The sequence below is a fragment of the Heterodontus francisci genome, chromosome 4 (assembly GCF_036365525.1).
Source record: "Heterodontus francisci isolate sHetFra1 chromosome 4, sHetFra1.hap1, whole genome shotgun sequence".
NCBI classification, from domain to species: Eukaryota; Metazoa; Chordata; class Chondrichthyes; order Heterodontiformes; family Heterodontidae; genus Heterodontus; species Heterodontus francisci.
In genome coordinates this window covers 167,453,785-167,468,395 of record NC_090374.1, presented here as the reverse complement: position 1 = coordinate 167,468,395, position 14,611 = coordinate 167,453,785, and the positions used below count along the sequence as shown (strand labels likewise).

The following is a 14,611-nucleotide window of genomic DNA, read 5'->3' as shown; positions in this document are numbered from 1 at the left end:
CTTGAGTATTGCGTGCAGTTCTGGTCACCGCATTATAGGAAGGATGTGGAAGCTTTGGAAAGGGTGCAGAGGAGATTTACTAGGATGTTGCCTGGTATGGAAGGAAGGTCTTACGAGCCATGGCTGATCTCTTCAGCAAGTCCTCTCTTAACTCCAGTAACAGTTTAAAATCAATGTTCATGAATTCTCTGCCCCAGAGGTTGGTGCAAGCTCAGTCAATGATTAAGTTCAAGACAGAGATCGATAGATTTCTAGTTGCTAATGACATCAAGGGATATGGGGTTAGTGCGGGAATATGGTGTTGAGGTAGACGATCAGCTATGATCTGGAATGGCGGAGCAGGCTGAAAGGGCTGAATGGCCTATTTCTGCTCCTATGTTCCTATTGAATTCCATGTTAAGTTTGAAAGTGACGTGCTCCAATCACAAACAAGAATCTTAAACTTAAACAAAGCCAATTACGTAGGCATGAGGGGAGAACTGGCTAAGATAAATTGGGTAAATAGACTAAAAAGTATGGCGGTAAATGAACAGTGGGAAACCTTTAAAGAAACAATTAAAAATGTTCAACAAAAATATATTTCTTTGAAAAACAAAAACTCAGCCAAAAAGACCCATCCATGGCTCACTCAGGAAGTTAAGGGTAATATATTATTATATTTAATTTTAATATTATTTAATATATATTAAAGACTTACAATGTTTCAAAAAAGAGTAGCAAGTCTGAGGATTGGGAGTGTTTTATAAATCAGCAAAGAGCCACCAAAAAGTTGATAAAAAAGAAAAGAATAGAATATGAGAGTAAACTAGCCAGTAACATAAAAACAGATTGTAAGAGCTTTTATCGGTATCTCAACAGGAAGACAGTAGCTAAAGTAAACATTGGTTCCTTGGAAGCAGAGACAGGAGAAATTATCATGGGGAATGAGGAAATGGCAGAGGCATTGAACAAATATTTTGTGTCTGTCTTCACAGTAGGAGACACAAGTTCCATATCAGAAATAGGAAGTAACCTAGGGGCTATAAAGAGTGAGGAAATTAAGGAAATACATATCAGCAGAGAAAAAGTATTGGAAAAACTTCAGGGACTAAAATCTGACAAATCTCCAGGACCTGATGGCCTACATCCTAGAGTTCTAAAAGAGAGAGCTGCAGATATAGTAGATGCACTAGCTATGATTTTCCAAAATTCCTTAGGTTCGGGAACGGCCCCATCAGATTGGAAGTTGGCAAATGTTACACCGCTTTTCAGAAAGTAGGGAGAGAGAAAACAGGGACTTACAGGCCAGTTAGCCTAACATCAGTCGTTGGGAAAATGCTGGAAGCTGTTATTAAGGAAGTCTTAACAATGCACTAATCAAAGCACAGTATGATTAGACCAAGTCAACATGGTTTTACTAAAGGGAAATCCTGTTTGACACATTTATTAGAGCTTTTTGAGGGTCTAAGTAGTAGGGTGGAAAAATGGGAACCAGTAGATGTAGTATACCTGGATTTCCAAAAGGCATTCGATAAGGTGCCAAACAAAAGGTTAATTGACAAGATAAGGGCTCATGGAGTTGGGGATAATATACTAACATGGATAGATGATTGATTAACGGTCAGGAAGCAACAACTGGGCATAAACGCGTCATTTTCAAGTTGGCAGGCAGTAAATAGTAGAGTGCCGCAAGGATCAATGCTGGGGCCTCAGCTATTTACAATCTATATTAATGACTTAGATGAAGAGACAGAGAGTAATGTATATAAGTTTGCTGATGTACAAAGGTAGGTGGAAAGGTAAGCTGTGGGGAGGAAATAGAGAGACTGCAAAGAGATATAGACAGGTTAAGTGAGTGGGCAACAAAATGGCAGATGGAGCATAATGTAGGGAAGTGTGAAGTTATGCACTTTGGTCGTAAGAATAGAAAAGCAGAATACTTTTTAAAATGTGTGCAACTTGTAAGTGTTGATGTTCAAAGAAACTTGAGTGTGCTTGTACAAGGAATACAGAAAGTTAACATGCAGGTACAACAAGCAATTAGGAAGGCAAATGGCATATTGGCCTTTATTGCAAGGGGATTGGAGTACAGGAATAAGGAAGTTTTGCTTTACAGATTATACAGGGTTTTGGTAAGATCACATCTGGAATACTGTGCGCGGTTTTGGTCTCCACATTTAAGAAAGGATATACTTGCATTGGAGGCAGTGCAGTGAAGGTTCACTAGATTGGTCCCTAGGATGAGGGGGTTGTCCTATGATGAGAGGGGCGTGCACCAAAACCTGGGAGGAGCGAGTAGCCAAGGTACAACAAAATTTGATCATGTGGGGGCAGCGATCTCTCTCTATTGTGGGTAAGAACCTGGTCATCAGGTGCGAGGCACTCACGTTGTTGCTGTATGTGGCGCAGGTCTGGCCCATACCCCACTCCTGCGCTGTGGCGGTCACCCGAGCCATTTTCCGCTTCATCTGGGGATCTAAAATGGACCGGGTCCGGAGGGACACGATGTTCAAACCTCTGGATAAGGGCGGGAAAAACGTACCCAACGTGGCCCTCATCCTGATGACCACCTTCGTGTGCGGCTGCATCAAGCTGTGTGTAGACCTCCAGTACGCAAACTCCAAGTGTCACTACGTGCTGAGGTTCTATCTGTCCCCGGTGTTGCGAAGGATGGGCCTGGTCACATTGCCGCGGAACGCTCCATGCAGTTGGACTGTGCTGTACCACCTATCTTTCGTGGAGCAGTTTCTGCGGGAAAACACCTTTGACCACTGATCCATCAGGCAGTGGTCTGCACGGAATGTCCTCAGGCCCTACGGGAAAAGGAGATGGTGGATCCTGTCGGATGGTTCCCCGAGCAGACTGCCAAAGTCATTTGACGGAATGCCTCATCACCAGAACTTTCAAACAAGCACCAAGATGTAGCTTGGCTGGTGGTGAAGAAGAGCCCTCCCCGTCAGATCCTTCCTGCACGCCCGAAGTCTCGCCCCCTCCGCGCAATGCCCCCGCGGTGGCTGTGGTGGGGAAGAGACGGTTGCCCACCTCCTCCTGGAATGTGTCTTTGCAAAGCAGGTGTGGAAAGAGATGCAGTGGTTTTTGTCGAGGTTCATCCCAAGCAGCTCTGTAACACAGGAGTCTGTGCTCTACGGGCTGTTCCCAGGGACGCACACCGAGAGAAACATCAACTGCTGCTGGAGGACTATCAATTCGGTAAAAGACGCCCTTTGGTCTGCCCGAAACTTGCTGGTCTTCCAGCGCAAAGAGTTGTCCAAGACCGAATGTTGCAGACTGGCACATTCCAAGGTCCAGGACTACGTGCTGAGGGACGCACTAAAGCTTGGTGCAGCCGCAGCAAAGGCTCAATGGGGAAAGACCACAGTGTAAGGTCCCCCCACCAAGCTGAACTGAGGGGCTGGATCCATGGGAAACCCCTCGAACTGTATCGGAAAAATTTTCATTTGCTGTAAAATGTAAAAATGTTAATGGCATGACAAATGAAATGGAAGGGTTGTGAGGCAACTCATGATTGTATTGAAGGAAACTGATCTCCTTTGCAATGTTTGTATTTTTTGGTGCTGTTTGAAACTGTTTGGCAATGTAATTTTTACAGATTTTTATGAATAAAGTATATTTTGGAAATTTAAAAAAACTAAGTAAATTGGGCTTGTATTCTCTGGTGTTTAGAAGAATGAGAGGTGATCTCATTGAAACATGTAAAATTCTAAAGGGGCTAGATAGGGTAGACGCTGAGAGATTATTTCTGCTGGTTGGGGAATCTAAAACACGGGGGCACAGTCTCAGGATAAGGGGCCGATCATTTAGGACTGAGGTGAGGAGAAATTATTTCGCTCAAAGTGTTGTGAATTTTTGCAATTCTCTACCCCAGCGGGTTGTGGTTGCTCCATCATTGAATATATTTAAGTCTGGGATAGGCAGATGGTCTCTCAGGGAATCAAGGGGTATGGTAAGCGGGCGGGAAAGTGAAGTTGAAGCCAAAGATCAGCCATGATAGTATCGAATGGCGGAGCAGGCTCGATAGGCCATATGGTCTACTCCTACTCCTATTTCTTGTGTTCTTGTGTGCCCATTGCACAGAAGGTCCTAGACAGCCGGTAAGATCGTGGTGAATGGTATTTGAATGTATTCATTTCCTTTATTTAAATATTTAAAGTTGGCTCCTGTTGCTGAGCAGCGAGGGTCCGCCATGAATATAAAATGAAGTATTAAAAAAAATAAAGGAGCAATGAGTTGCTGCAACAGTCAATACATAAATACAAGGAAGTGAATGATGAACTAAACATGAACACATTATCTGAACAACAAAAGGTTGCTCATCGGCAATTGCATAACTCACATCATCCAAGTTGACAAGCTTGAAAATACTCTGCATGCTGTTATAATCCTGTAGTTTATTTTTCTTTTCTGGGAAGTATGCGATATGCCTTTATGGCAGTAAAAGGATCAGTACTGCTTTAAGGCAACAAGCTCCAGGGACTGTGAGTCAAAGAGTGCATTCTGGTTGCCCTGGGATACAGCCATTTGAAGAACAAGGACAGAGATACAATGTTGCCGATTGCTTTTTGAAAACTAGCTAAAAACTGGCTTTTTATACAGACGCAGACAGACAACCGGACCAGCATGAACCTAACAGAATTCTCTGATAGTTTAAACTGAAGGAAGGTGAATTTTAGACTGATCACTTTTTCATTCCTCAAAATTCCAAAGCCAAATTGATTAATTGAAGTATTTACAAGTTGTTGATTGTCTGAGGTCATTGCTAGATGAAAGAGGAGTTGGAGTCTTGGATGTTGGACATTTTTTTTCCATCGGACGGCAGTGATGATAATGATGATGATGATGAGGGGTAATACGAGAAACAAGAAGATAGTAGGTCCGAGAGTAATACAGTGGTATTGGCTAGGATTCAGTTAGAAATGAAAAAACTTGAAATAGAGAAAGAATCAGCAATAGCAATAAGAAAACTTGAATTGGAAAAAGAGGAAAGGGAGAAAGAGAGAGCATTTCAGAAAGAAAGTGAAAGAGAAGAGAAGGAATTTATGTTAAAAGAGATGGAACTAAGACAAAAGGGTAGTCTTGAATCCAGGGAAAATTTGATTTGAGTCAGGAAGATCAGGACCCAGCGAAAAGTTGTTTAAATTTATACAGGCTCTGCCCAAGTTCGAGGAAAAGGATGTAGAGGCATTTTTCATATCTTTTGAAAAAATTGCCAAACAGAAGAAATGGGCAAAAGAAAGCTAGACACTGCTTATGCAGGGCAGGTTGGTAAGCAGAGCTCATGAAGCTTACAGTGGTGCAGTGGTTAGCACTGCAGCCTCACAGCTCCAGGGACCTGGGTTCAATTCTGGGTACTGCCTGTGCGGAGTTTGCAAGTTCTCCCTGTGACTGCGTGGGTTTTCGCCGGGTGCTCTGGTTTCCTCTCACTGCCAAAGACTTGCAGGTGATAGATAAATTGGCCATTGTAAATTGCCCCTAGTGTAGGTAGGTGGTAGGACATATGGGATTACTGTAGGGTTAGTATAAATGGGTGGTTCTTGGTCGACACAGACTCAGTGGGCTGAAGGGCCTGTTTCAGTGCTGTATCTCTAAATAAAAAATGTCATGCTTCCTGAAGAGGCTTCTGCAGATTGAGATGGCAAAAAAGGCTATTCTCGCTGCGTCTGAGTTCGTCCCTGAAGTTTAGGAACTTACGGAGATTGGCTAGGCAGACATATTTGGGAGGGTGAAGAAAATTACTTTTGACTATTGGATACAGGCATTAAAGATAGAAACCACAGATGAGAACCTTCGAGAATTGATTCTTAGAAGAGTTTAAAAACTCCATTCCTTCAGTAATGAGAACTCATATAGATAACCTGAAAGTTTTGAAAGCTAGGCAAGTTGCAGAAATTGCTGTTGATTTTGAGCTTGTGAATAAGCCATCCTATTTTGTCCATCACCCCCATAAACCCGAGAAGGATAGAAAGTGGGAGAGTGAAAGGAAGGCAAGTAGCTGGGGACAAGAAGGAACAACTGGGAATGTCCAAAGATCACCTCTTCAGGTCAGAAAGGAAGGTCCTGAGGATAGAAGTGAGGTTCGCAAGCCAAAGTATTATCATTGCAACAAAACGGGTCATCTTCATTCAGAGTGCTGGAAATTGCGATGTAAACCCATAGGACTTGTTGGGGTTCGCAAAGTTAGTGCAGAGGAAAAGACTCTGACTGAGAGTACAGCAGTCCAGGCTATAGCTTTACTGACAGCTATGAAATCAGATACTAATACTAAAAGGAGTGTAGCAGTTAAGAATAAAATATCTGAGAGTTATAATGAATTTCTGTCAAAGGGGAGAGTAACTCCATATCCTGTAAGTGAGGCAGGAAAACCTGTCATTATACTCAGGGACACAGGAGCAACCCAAACACTCTTGCTGAGGAAAGATATAACGTTTCCACCAGATAGCGCCTTGAATACTAAAGTTTTATTTAATGTAATTGGCAGGGACAATATACCTGTACCTTTGTATAAAGTATGCCTAAAGAGTGACTTAATATCTGGGATAGTAACTGTAGAAGTTGTCCACAGTTTGCCAGTAGAGGGAATTGATCTACTGCTGGGAAATGATTTAGCTGGATCAAAAGTATCAGTTTCTTCTATAGTTATAGAGGAACCAAATGAAATTAAGGAAACAGAGCAATTACAGGAACAAGTTCCAGGAATATTTCCTGCGCGTGTAAAAGGGACACCAGAAAAAGATAGTCAAGGATCAGAAACCTTATTTGGGGATTTAGATAATCCAAATGAGATGTTTAATAGATCGTCTATCATTGCAGCACAGCAAGCTAATCTAGAGATATACCGAATAGCACAGACGGCTGTCAGAAGTTGAGGCAAAAGGAGTTCTGGAAGACTATTATATGGCAAACGGGGTTTTGAGGAGGAAATGGACACCGCCTCATAGACCTGCCAATGAAGACTGGACAGTTCTTGAACAGATAGCGGTAACACCTAAATATCGACAAAGATTATTAAGGTTAGCACACGACATTCCTTTTACAGGACATAGGGGAATTTGGAAGACCAAATCATGCATAAGCCAACATTATTACTGTCAGGTTTTACAAAGGATGTGAGACGGTTTTGTAGGACATGCCATACCTGTCAAATGGTGGGAAAACCACAACCTACCATAAAACCAGGGGATGAAGTATCAGTGTTGTTACCATTACAGGGAAAACCATTAAAAGCATGGTTCAGTGACCCATATAGAGTGATCAAAAGAGTGGGTAAGGTAGATTACTTGATTGACACCCCTGATCACCGGAAGAAGAACCAGTTGTGTCACATGAATATGCTCAAACAATATTACCGCAGGGAGGAGGATAAGCCAGGACAGGTATGTCAGGTAATTGAGACTCTTGAAAAGAAAAAGGATAGTGAGGATAAGGCAGAAGCAGGCCTAGGAAATTCTCAAATAAAACCAAAAAGTGCTAGAAATACTAAGCAGGCCTGGCTGCATCTGTAGAGAAAGAAGCAAAGTTAACATTTCAGGCCAGTGACCTTTCATCGGAACTGAAATTCTCTAGGAAATTCCCGGATTAAAACTCCAACTATCCGATTAGCGAATACAGAATGGCTAGGAAAATTAAATAGGCTTTTACACTTAGAGGCAAAGCTGTGTGAAGTCTTAACCAGGTTTTTCACAATGTTTCAAAAAAGCTTGTAGGGATGAGCCAGGATGTACAACCTCAGCCACACATGATGTGGGAATGGGGGGACCATTCCTTTAAAACCACATCCTTGCTGCTTAGATCCAGACCGATAGGCCCAAGTGGAAGCAGAGGTACAATGCATGCTGAAGGGCAGCTTAGCTGAACCTAGTCAGGTCAGTTGGAACTCTTAGGTGGTCTTGATACCGAAACCTGGTGGCTCGGCTCAAACTTGCATTGACTCTAGAAAAGTAACTGGGGTAAAGGAGGCAAACTCCTACCCAGGTTCTCATTTAAAGGACTGCATGGACAGAGTGGGCAACACCATGTGTCTTAAAGAGACAGATGTGTTGGAGGGATACTGTCAAATTCCTTTGACACCCCAGGTAAGAAAAAATCAGCTTCTGTTACACCAGACATGGTTTTCCAGTATCAAGTGATGCCACATAGGTTAAGGAGTACTCAAGAAACTTCTCAGAGAATAGTGAACCCAGTAGTGGCCAGTGCTCTTAGCTGGCTGAGGAAATGGACAACAGGGGCACTTGGAAGGAAAACATGAAACAACTGGAAGACTATCTTGGAAATTTGAAATGGGTTAACTGGGACAACCTTTGAAAAAATTTAAAGCCGAAAATGCTCTAATAGAACTTGTTGCACTAATCTTACCATTTTAGAAGTCTGTATATCTGTAAATGCGGGGAAAAAATTGTTAGCGTTTCTTTTTTCAAATTGTATTTTTTACACTTTGTAATGAAACACATTTCAGGAATGGCATTTCATTTCGCCAGGGGCGGAGGTGTTCTGATCCTGTAATTTTCTTTTCTTTTACGGGAAGTATGCGATGTGCCTTTCAGGCTGTAAAAGAATCAATACTGCTTTAAGACAACAAGCTCCAGGGATTGTGATTCAAAGAGTGCATTCTGGTTGTCCTGCGATACAGCCATTCGGAGAACAAGGACAAAGATACAATATTGCCAATTGCTTTTTGAAAACTAGATAAAAACTGGCTTTTGATACAGACACAGACAGACAGCCGGACCAGCATGATCCTAACAGAGTTCTCTGATAGTTTAAACTGAAGGAAGGTGAATTTTAGACTGATCACTTTTTCATCCCTCAAAATTCAAGGCCAAATTGATTCATTGAAGTGTTTGCGAGTTGTTGATCAGCTGAGGTCATTGCTGGATGAAAGAGGAGTTGGAGTTTTGGATGTTGGACATTTTTTTTTCCATCAGACGGCAGTGAGGACTTCAAGCAACCTGGGACGGTTCCACATTGGAAGATTCCACTTCGGCAGGAGCGTAAATCTGCAAGGACACTAATTTTTCTATTCTAAATGTTGTTTATATCTCAGGAATGTTCAAGAATTTAGTTTTTCTAATTAAACAGTTAATTTATTGATCTAAAGACATCTGGTTTGGTTCACCTCATTTGGGGGTTAATAGATGGTTAATTTGGCTGTGGTTTTCTTTAATTTGTAAAGTTTAAAATGATATGTTAGGCGATCTGTGGAGAGTTGGGGCTGAATCAACAGTGCATTTTTCCCACCACAATCAGAATTATATACTTTGATTGGGGGCTTTGTCTTGAGCGGTCAGTCATAACAATGCGTGTTTTCATCGTGCCAAAAACATAAGAATAAAAACTATTATGTAGAAATTGTAAGAGGCCAGGAAAACTAAATACCGTATCTGTGAGTGAGCCTTTTGTGTTAAGGAAATTATTTTGGCTCCACTGTTTAAAAATAAAACACAAAAGAGACAGCATACTAACGTAATGCTGAACACAGGTAATTTAAAGGTAGTTAGATCAGGGGAGTTATAAAGAGAATCATGCTGAAAATGTACCTTTTGGGGTTTGATGCCTTTGAATCATATTGCTTATGTTACGACCAGGTGAGAAAGGTGTCTAGGGATCCCTTTCAGCCTTCACCTGGTCTTATTATAACAGGGTTTAATTTTAAACACACCGTGTTTTTTTTTAGCTCCCCCTTGGTGAATCCTTATTCACCGCTTTCCAATTATTAGGCAAAGAAACCAGCACAAACAGGCTTTCTCGGGTTTAAAGAAGAAAAGTTTAAATTTATTAAACTTAAACCTAAACTATAATTTGGTTAACGCCTATGGATACACGACGCACCCACGTTAGCATGCATACGCAATACACACATGCAAATAGAGACAGAAAAGAACAGAAGAAAAATAAAGTGGAAAAGTTTGAGGCAATATCTGAAGAGTTCTTGTTATGGTTCTTCGAGCTCACTGTAGAGTCCTTGATTGTAGGTCGATCTTGTTTTTCGTTGGGGGCCAGTATTCTTCTTAAATCTTGTTCGTTGTAGGAGACTTTTCTCTCTTGGGGTTCATGTGTCTTCAGTGGATTCAGAGGATTATGAAAAAGAGATGGGAGCAGACAGGAGAGAGATCTTCTCAGTCAGGAGCAAACAGCTTTCTGCCCAAACTGTTAGTACAAATTCAAAAAACTCAAGTTGCCCAACAGGTTAGACATGTGACTAGCTGGTTTGACCATGTCCGTTTGTGTATTCAGCCATCTTCGCAGTCAACCTGGAATGTGACCTCCCCCACTTTCAACATCTGCTGATCAAAAGTCCATTGTGGATTGAATGTCAGGGAATGACTGCTTTGTCCTTCCAAACACTGTCTGTTAATATGCAAATGTCCTTTCCAGCCATGGCTGATCTCTTCAGCAAGTCCTCTCTTAACTCCAGTAACAGTTTAAAATCAATGTTCATGACAAAATCAATGTGCCCATTCTTGGCAGGTGGGGGCCTAGCATGACACTTAAGATATGTGGAGGAAACACTGATTGAAGACTCTTGACTATCTGCTTGGGATCAGTGATCTAACTCTGTCATTAATTCTTTAAGTTCTTCCTGCCTTATTTGCTTCTTTTGCAGAAAGTTGTTTGATGCTCTGGTTTCCATCTAGGTGTCCAAGAGGCGATTGTAGTTTGCCTGAATAAACAAACTCGAGAGACAGCAGATGAAAGTCTATGCACCATCAATCGCCGTCCCCCACAACTCCTTAAAGTCTGCAACTTGGTGCCATGTCCTCCAAGGTAACCCTACATTCTTTTATGTGCTTGTTTTGTTTTTTGACTGTTAAAACAAATACTAGCAACTGCTCTGCTGGCTAATTGATCAGTGCATCACTATGAATAGTGCTAAGCCATATAGATCAGGAAGATCCCTAGTGCAATGCTCACCTGTGCTGTGTTACCTGATCTGAACTGAGGCAACAGTAAGATTGCTGCTACTCTCGTCAATGCCTCAGGGCTAGGTAGAGCAAAAATGGGCCAGTGTCCTGCTCCTGATCAATAAGCATTGATCCCTCTTGGAAAGCACTATGTGGGCTGAATTTTATTCTCCCACCGCCGGCAGCGGCAGAAGGTTAAAAAAAATGGCAGCCTGCCATCATGCCGCCGCGATCTACTGCGCAACAGCTCAAGATAATACGCCGGTCGGGCCGCCCCACCCAATCACACCATGGGAGAAGGCTCTGTGACGCCAGCAACGACGTGAGCTGCCTGTGCCTTCTGCTAAATTTAAATATTTAAAACTACTCCCCCACCCCATTATACCACAATAAAAAATATCGGCCCTTACTCCCCAATAACACTTACAGATAATAGTTGCACTCTTCCCCCCCCTCCCCCCAAAAGACTTATATGCAAGACTTGACCTTCCCCTGCGAAACTGTTCAAAGTGTAGAGGTCACCCCTTCGCCATCTCCCCTACACTATTAATGCACATTTTACCCCGTACCCTACCCCCCCAAACAACATTTTAATTTTAATGCACCCCCCTTCCCCAACTCGGTGGCACCAGCTTTCTCTGAATAAGAAAGTGAAGATGCGTGAGTGCTGGCCGCCACTTGGAACATCCCGGGCAGCAGGTAAGATCGCTGACAATTTTATTTATAAATGCATTCATTTCCTTAATTTATTTTCGTATTCAAAGTCGGGTCCCGTCACCCAGCGGCAGGAGTGCCAGGTCCGAACATCCTGGCAGCGGCAAGGCTCCGTGGCGGGCCGCTGCGGTACAATCTTCCAGCCACCCAACCCTGTGACGGATCCCGACATCAGGACCTCAACAAAATCCAGCCCTGTGTGTCTGTATGGGGAGGTTGAATAAAGGGTAGGAAACTCAGCTGTAATGCTTGGTAAGGCGAAGGTACTTTAACACTAGCACGTCTCGCATGAGGTAGATGAGGTACAAAACCTCTCCAGCGTGACTCCACACCTCGAGAATGAGAGAGAAAATCAGAGGGAGGCAAAGATGAAAAGAGATGCTAATAATATTATTGATATTAGCCATATGCTGACAAAAATATTTATTTGGGTATTAAGGAAGATGTTTTCATCTTGTTAATATTTTGTCTTTTGGTGCATACTCTATTAGGAGTCCCACTTAATGTTCAGGAATAAAATGCATAAATATAGGTACAAGAATAGTTTAGTAATTTAGAAAAATCTATAATATATTAAAACTCTTCTGACTGCACACACTTACTTCATACTTGCTTCTGTCTTATGAATTTGGATCATAATTATGTGGCATTTTCTCATGCTTAACAGCAACACTTTGTGACGCCTTGGTAATACTTTAAATTGTGATTTTTACTCAATCTGCCTCTAATTGGCTGGTTCATGACCTGTAACCTCTTGTCCCTTCTCCTTGTCTCATCTCCAAACTCTGGTGGCACCGTGGCCATTTAATTCTTTCTTCCTCATGTTGTTGGGAGATGAGTTAAATGATTTCTTTGTTTAAGCTGGCTTTCCCATGTGGTGAGCTCCAAGCATAAACACTCTTTCAATTTTTCCAGTCATTTGGCTATGCTACAGGAATAGTATTTCATTTGACCAATGGCAGCAGAGTGACAGAGATTGGTTGCGGGGGGGGTGGGGGGGGGGTGCTGTCGGGGGTGGGGGCAACAGAGAGATCGGGGCTAGTATACAGATGTGAAGTGAGTGGACTCAGATTTTTTTTATTCATTGGATGTGGCGTCACTGGCTAGGCCAGCATTTATTGCCCATCCCTACTTGCCCTTGAACTGAGTGGCCATTTCAGAGGCATTTAAAGGTCAACCACATTGCTGTGGGTCTGGAGTCACATGTAGGCCAGACCAGGTAAGGACAGCAGATTTCTTTCCCTAAAGGACAGGAGTGAACCAGATAAGTTTTTACAACAATTGACAATGGTTTAATGGTCACCATTAGACTAGCTTTTTAATTCCAGATTTTGTTTTTATTAATTGAATTCAAAGTTCACCATCTGCCGTAGTGGGCATTAGCCTGGGGCTCTGGTTACCAGTCCAGTGAAACTACCACTATGTTACCATCTCCCCCTGGGAAGATGAGGTGGGCATAGAGGAACAGATTAGATGGCAAAAAGAGGGGAAGAGATGGGGAAAAGTAGAGATGTCACTGGTAAGAATTCAGGTGCGAGCGAAACAGAGAGATCAGGGAAAGACTGGCAAATGAATAGTTCAAGGGGACAGAATGAGAGATACACACAAGTCAGGGTGGGGAAATTGGAAAGGTGTGAGGACCCGTAAATTAGGATTCCCATCCCCCGCCAACCCCCCCAAACATACAGTTAAGGTCTACCTTCACAGTGCGCATGTGACATCACCGATCAGTTCCTTAGACAGAAACCTGCCTGATTTGATTTGGCTTCCAGTCGGATGGGAAGCAGGTTAGTGCAAGTTGCAGGACCGTGTAGGTCCACGCTGGAGTTGGACAGGGGAATGAGCACTCCTGTGATCCCGGCAGGGAGAGAGATCGATCAAAGGGAGGAGGGAGTGGAGGGAGGGTGTGTTTGAATGGGGAGGGGAGGGGAAATCTTGGGGTGCTACTGATCCCAGGGTCCCAAGGGTGTTGCAAGGGAAGGTCAAGGCTTAGTGGGGGAATCAGGAGTCTGAGATGGGTGTTTGGAGGTCTCAGGGTGAAGGGAGGCCTGGCAGGAGGGTTGGTCGGGAAGTGTTCAATCGCCGGGTTTGCCCAGGCTGGCATGCTGGAACCACCTGGTCAGTGTAAAAGGCCTGATATTCTGAATCCAGTAATCTTCACCCAGATGTAGCTGAGGCTCGGGTAACCCGGCCAACCGCAGTTAAAATTGAAAATCTGAATATTCATGGGGCTCGCAGCCTTAATATCTTATTTAAAGTGCCAACCTGTCTCTTTGTATTGGGTTGGTCGCCTGCCCGCGTTCCCATCGCCGCTAAAACTGAAAGTGGGTGGGTTGGAGACAGGTTTGGATCAGGATTCTGAATTTTAAGACTCTAACACCACCACCACCACTTGACCCGAATCCGCCCATCTTTTCAGTTAGAATATCTCCCGAACTCCCACCCCCCAATATTTCTGTAGCCAGCTTTGCACCAAATGCCAGTATACACAATATCTGCATCTTCCACTGTCAATGGTGAAAGGGCTTGAGGACCTGATGTGCTCTGATGTGGCTGATGGCAGCCATGGCACAATAACAACTTCGCTCAGTGTCCCTGGATGACAGCTGCGAAAATTAGCCGGGGTTCCCCATTTCTGATGCCATTTGGTGACACTACTGGAAAGTGTGCCAATTTAGATTTCAAATAAGGACAGTATCAGGCTGCAGAGTCCGTCACAGTAACATTCTCTGATGTATGGATATGTGGGTGAGGTTTGAGAGGATGAATGGCCCACTGGTACCTGAAGCTCACCCTGGGTGAAGCAATGCCTCCAGGAGTTTAGGCAGAAATTGTAATAAATATTGTTTTGTTTCCACGTCAGGTAAACACTTTCAGGCACGCTTTATTCGCTACCATAATTTTAAAAACAAAATTAATTAATTCAGAGCCCAGCAGGGTTTTAGCTCAAATATGATCTTTACATTTTTGTTTTAAGAGAAAACATGAGAATTAAATTAACA

The 14,611-nt window shown here is 43.0% G+C and overlaps 1 protein-coding gene across 1 annotated transcript in view; it reads left to right on the top strand.

Annotated features, from left to right (window-relative positions):
• The window catches only part of LOC137368744 (ADAMTS-like protein 1), an 852,599-nt gene that overhangs the window by 708,471 nt on the left and 129,517 nt on the right, over positions 1 to 14,611 (top strand). The window contains exon 16 of the mRNA XM_068028933.1: positions 10,629 to 10,758. Coding sequence (XP_067885034.1) covers positions 10,629 to 10,758 — 130 coding nt within the window. The remainder of the gene's footprint in view (positions 1 to 10,628; positions 10,759 to 14,611) is intronic.